The following is a 6,000-nucleotide window of genomic DNA, read 5'->3' on the forward strand; positions in this document are numbered from 1 at the left end:
TCAAGATCAGTAATGTGAAGCCAAGGAATGCTTAGGAGGGGGAAAGGAGGGGGGGGATAAAATTAGGAGAAGAGGAATGAAAGAAGCAGATACCAGGTGTGAGGGAGAAAGATAGACAATATGGCAAAAATATTAACTGGGCGCCCTGTTGCAGGCTAAGATTAAAGGCGGGTCTTGGGTCTGTAAAGGTAGAAGACTAAAGCTTTAATTAAAAATAGTGAAACTTTTGTCTTCATAGACAGAGCCCTGCTGCAGGCTGGAGTCTGACGGTAGCTGTTCTGTTACAAATGTGGATATACTTTATACTTCAGATAATGTTACTCATAAAAGTAGCTAGAGCAAACCACCAAACAGAGTGGTTTGCACGATAACGTTCGCCCTTGTTACATTATGTGCATTATTTTATAATCAGCGCAGTGTCATTTCCCCAGTACATCTCAGTGGGCAAATTCCGTGACTCACTAATGCTATCTTGGTTCTGTTAAATCAAGCCAGACTGATCTTTCTTTCAGTTCCTCTCCCCACATCCTACACACAAGCCAAATGTCCCCCCCCCTCTCCATGCCCAACAGTTTTATTAATGATTAACCCAATTAACCTGCTCATCAGAGCAGTAGTACAATAGGCAGATTCCTGCAAAGATATGGAAAGGAAGTGTTAGGTAATAGGCAACTGGACCCCCAGAGTCTATGCAAGGCCACAGTTGCATAGTTGTCAACGTTTCCCTTTTTTAAAGGGAAATTCCCTTATTCCGAATAGGATTCCTCGCAAGAAAAGGGGATATTGATAGCTATGCAGTTTGCTGTCATGCTAAAACAATAGGAGGAGGGGGTGGGCCTCTGTGCCTAAGACTCCATGCTCTCTAGAGACCATCCATTAAATATGTCACACTTCGTGGGAAGAATAGAGGAGCTGCAAGAAAAGGATTTGGGATAGGTTGGCAAGGAGGCAAAGTATGACTTGGGTGTGTGCGTGTGCTAAAAGGAGTTTTAAAAGTCTGACGTGCTTTTTGAATAGTCCCCATTTCCAGAGATGTGATGGTTTGCTGGGATGAGTTAATGACATTATACTCTGTACATGCTCAGGGATATCCACCCCCCTTTCTATTCTGCACGCATGGAGAAAAAAAACTCAAGAGAGAAGGTAATCATCAATGAAGAGTTTCAGACTCTGGTATCCCCAGGTGGAGCCAGAACAGGACCCTATCTGAAACCCTGCAGAGAGCCACTGCCCATCAGTGTAGACCAGGGGTTGTCAACCTGGTCCCTACTGCCCACTAGTGGGCGTTTCAGGATTCTAGGTGGGCGGTAAGGGGTTCTACAGCACAAGCTGAATCCTCCTTCCATCAAGCACTGGTGGGTGGTAAGGAAATTTTACCATCAAGAAAGATGCATTAGTGGGCAGTAGGTATAAAAAGGTTGACTACCCCTGGTGTAGACCATACTAGACTAGATGGACCAATGGCCTGTCTTGGTATAATCCTAGTCAGTAGACATGACGTGCAAACTGGGCCATTATGGGGAAGATAGTCGAGATACTTTAAGCCATTGTTTGATGTAGAAGCTGGAATTTTAGTGCTAAAACTCTCATTGCCATCCACAACACCAGCTTCACAAACAAGTACACAGATGTTGCTAATGTGTCTGCCCACAAATACATGTCAGTCATATGTGGCACTCTTGTTACCTTGAAAGGAAAGGGAAAACACCATCATTCTCTTCCATCTTACAGAAGCTTACCTGCTCAATTGCCTGGAGATTATTTCAACTCACCATAGGAGAGTGGCTTTTTCACAAAGCTACTCTCAGCTCATATATCTCACTGCCTCATGCTGTGGCCCCGTGAATCAACTACAATACCTTTTATTTGAGCTCCCGTGTGGTTGAACCCATTTTGCCCTGGACCCTTTCAGAAAGCAACAAATCCAAATCCAAATTGATACGTAATTGTTACCAGTCGCACTGAAGAAATGGTGGGAAGAGTGTAATTTTTTTCATTTAAAATGATAAATGGGAAAAAAACCCATTTACATGAACAATGTGCTTTTTTAAAAAAAAGTGGGGTGCGGTGGGGCATGATGCAATTGCCAAAACACAATGCAGTCCATTACCCTACTAGAGCCACAAATTATATTATAAAACGGTAACAGAAACTAAGCAAGGGAGCCAGGTCACATCTTGAATGCAGACACCATTTTTCACATTCTGAAAGTAGCCACACTGAAGTCATTTGCTCACGCGCAACATCTGTTTTACTGGCATGCACTTAAAAAAAAAAAAAACAACGAACAGGAAAAAGTCAATCAAGTCCCCTTCTCCCTCCCTCCCTCCCCCCACCTTCCTCCCCTCCCCACCTCCTCAAGATGTATGAGAGTCCTTTCATATGGCCAGCATTTACTTTCACCAACATCTCCCTAAGTTATAGACATAATAAAAAGGATCTCTGTGTCTCTCTTTCGGTAAGGATCTCTTTATGTGAAGCTGCCTGGCAAGTCTGTGAAACAAAGTTTCCCAGACGTTGCTGGTTTATCAAAAAGGAAAGAAACCAAAAAAGGAGGGAGGAGAGACTCCTTCCGAGATCTAATTTCATCCCAACATCTCTCCAGGGTATCCTTCTTATTTTTAATGGCTAAGAAGATCCTCAAGCCTGAATCTTCAACCTTGAAAGGATATGTCCCATAATATTTTTTAGCTTCCATTTGTATAAATCTTTCGTTCACAACCCCAATGCACACCTATAGGTGTATACAAACTGACACCTTCTCTTATCTGCTTCGGGCTTTTGCCACAGGATGTATGAGAAACCCTTAAGGTGCTATAGGCTTTGCAGAGGTTTCTTGTGGCAAACTACTGCTTCCGCTTGAGTTGACATTTCTCAACTCCCCACCTTAACAAAAAACAGAATTGTACAGTGGAAGGGCAGCAGCTGGATGCTTCAGCGTGTGGGAAACTGCTTGAGAAGGCATTAAGAGTCAAACAAACTGAGTCGCCAGCATCATTTCTGTGTCTATTCTTTGGGGAACCAGAGAGACAGAGAGAGAGAGGACAGAGGGGATGTTAAGCGAGTTAAAGTTTATACAAATGCCAAACTTCTAGTTGCCTCTATTGCTTTTCCACACAGCTCTGCTTCTGATCCCAGAGGATACTGCAACTCTTTGCCCAAGTGATTTTTTTTTCTGGGGGTGCGGGGAGTTGGGAAAGGAAGGAGAAGGCTAGGTTAAGGCATCTCTATCCAGTACTCCCATTACCACTGCTGCTGCCTGAACAGAGGATGTTTGAAAACCTCCCAAGAATGCAGTCCTGAATGACAGACATCCTACTATACGCAGCCCGTTTGCCTTGCCCTGCTTGAAATGCGGTTAACAGGCCACCAGGATACAATATATACAACCCTATATACTTACAGCTTGTTTCCCTTTCCAATGTTGACTAAAAGATGAAGTTCTCTAAAAAGCAGTAAATCGGAAACCACACACGGGTCTTGCAAGCCTGCATTCTTTATAGCACTTTAATTTTCTATTCTTGGGTCGTGATCTGCAAGGAAAGTCACACCCCAATCTACTAATATAAATACTAGCAACATACGCACTTGTGGCTTGACTTTTAAAGTGCTTGAGGTGTTTTGCACACTTACAACAACCCTGTAAGGTAGATCACTACCACTGTCCCCTTGCAGAAGATGAAACATTAGGAAGCTGCCTTAAACTGAATCAAACCACTGTTCCATCTAGCTCAGTGTTGTGTACACTGGTTGGCAGCAGTCTGCAGGGTTTCCAGCAGGGGTGTTCAACAGCCCTACTTGGGAGCAGCCAGGGGTTGAACCCAGGATCTTCAGGATGCAGATGCACTGAGCTATGGTCCTGCGACCTTCTGCATGCCCCACAGATGCTCTCCCATGCAACACGCCAAAAGGTTTGCCATGGCAGAGGTGAGATTCCAACTCAGGGCTTGCAACTTCATAGAATCACATGTGTCTCTCTCTTTTGTTCTGGGGTGTTGTTGTTGTCCCCAATGAAAGAGGGGGTGGGGGAGAAGATGCAAAAGAAGGTAAGACAAAAAGCCAGAAAGATAGAGAAGGAAAAAGGCAGGCTTTGGGGGGAAGGAAGGATGCCCCATATTTTTTTCTGGTCTATTGTATGAAAAGATTCAAAGTGACAGCTCTAACACCACCCCTTTCTGCATCATGGAAAAGCAAACAGAGTCTTAGAATCATAGAACTGTAGAGTTGGAAGAGACCACAAGGGATATTTTACCCAAAGTGGGGCTCAAACTCAAGACCCTGAGATCAACAGCAGAGCTGCAACCCTACACGGCCACGTCACAGCAAGTCCCCTGAAAGAGGATTTCCTCCCAAGCAGACATGTATAGAATTGCAATCTTACAAATTTGCATATGCTAGTCTTCGCCTAGATGTGCTGACTGGGGCTGGCGGGAGTTGTTGTCCAGCACATCTGGGGGCGGGCACCACGTTGGCGAGGGCTGGTGCATGCCTGCATGTCCTAGATGAATGATGCACTGGCCTGGAGAGATGCGGTGCTCCGAGAGGTTGTGGGGTTGCAACTGTATATCACCTGGCTGCTCAGCCAGCTAACAAAATCTCACAATGGTTTGGGGAGGCGGCCATCCCCTTATGCTCCCCATGCCTTCCCCACAACACATGCGCCTCTACCCTAGAGGACAACTTTGCCGCCTTCCCCGCCCGCAACCTCAGGCACGTTTCCTTTCCTTTATTTCTTTCGCCTGAAGCCACACACCTTCCTTCCATTGACTGACACTGATCCCGGGCACCTTTTCAGAATCGCCAGGGAGAGCGGCCTATTCGTGCTTCCGTCTCCACTACCCACTCCCTCCGATTTTCGTCTGGTGTGCCCTATTTTTAGATAGGACAACCAGCTCCATATTTTGCTACCACACACAAACAAACACACCCCTTTCCCAGCTTTCTTTTCTTTCATTCTCTCCCCCCTCCTCTCTTTTTTTAGAAGCTTGGTACACGGGAAAAGAAACCGGGGTCCGGGCCCTCCTCCTGGCACGTAACGTCTGAACGCGTCCCGTCTCCCGCCAACCCGACCCACACTCAGCCTCTCACCCCTCCGGCGATCCCCTTTGCAATGAATGGAGAAGGAGAGAGATGGAAGAAAGGCGGACGGGCGGGAAGGCGGGGGCGTCTCTCTGGCTCGCGTTCCCGGGAAGCAACAAGCGGCCGCCGCCGCCGCCGCCTCGCTCTCCCGCCTCAGCCGCCGGGAAGGGAGGCTTGGGCGCGCTCTTCCCCATCCCCGTTATCCGAGCCCGGGCGCTGCGCACATGGGCTGCACGCCCGCCCAACCGGGGAGCTTCACACCCCCCGCGGGAAGGGCTCCTCTCCCCTCCTCACTCACCGAGGGTCTCCCCACAGCCACGGCCATGCTGCTGCTGAGTGGGGCGAGGGCGACGACGACGAGGCTCCGGCCGCTGCTGCTGCTGCTGCTCGCCTTCTTCCCCGGCGCCTGACGCGGCTGCTGCTGCTGCTGCCGCTGCCCCTCCTCCCGAGCGCCCTCCCCGCTCGCATGAAAAGCAGCCTCTGGCTTCGCCTGCGCTCGCGATTATAAGCGGCAAACATGGCCACCCGGTTGGAAGCGACCATTCGCTGGCGAGAGGGGTGGCTGGAGTGGGGACGTGCGCCTCTCTGCAATGGGGACGGGTGCGCGGGCGGCGGGGGTCGCGAGGCGGCCTCCCCCCCCCCCAGCTCCCCTCAACCCCGTTTTGGACCGCCGCGCGCGCGCTCGGAAGCGCCTGCCCCAAAAGGTGCGCGCGAAGAACTGAGGGGGCCGGGAGGCGCCTCGGGGAGAAAGGCGCTTTCCCTCGACGGGGCTGGAGGAGCCATTGGCGCCAGGAAGCCCCTTCGGCGGAGTCCGTCCGGGCAGAGCGCGCGAGCGGGGACGGCTCTTTCCTCCGGGAGAGCCAGGCGGGCAGGCGCGGGGACGCGGCGGGTGTTGGGGGGCTGAATTTCCCCCCTCAGCCT

General features: G+C 49.6%; 1 protein-coding gene across 5 annotated transcripts in view; it reads right to left on the bottom strand.

The window, feature by feature from the left end:
* Window positions 1–5,643, bottom strand: part of SEPTIN11 (septin 11) — a 101,517-nt gene extending 95,874 nt beyond the window's left edge. For 4 of the 5 annotated variants that reach the window (XR_013990468.1, XR_013990469.1, XM_081020961.1 and 1 more), the window contains exon 1: window positions 5,378–5,643. Coding sequence is in view for 2 of the 5 variants with exons in the window: in XM_081020961.1 (XP_080877087.1) it covers window positions 5,378–5,404 (27 nt within the window). In the remaining 3 variants the exon portion in view is untranslated. The remainder of the gene's footprint in view (window positions 1–5,377) is intronic. The other variant, XR_013990470.1, reaches the window with a different exon arrangement.
* Between the last annotated feature and the right edge of the window lie 357 nt (window positions 5,644–6,000).

This window comes from Podarcis pityusensis (genome assembly GCF_964106645.2).
Source record: "Podarcis pityusensis genome assembly, chromosome: 9".
Lineage (NCBI taxonomy): Eukaryota > Metazoa > Chordata > Lepidosauria > Squamata > Lacertidae > Podarcis > Podarcis pityusensis.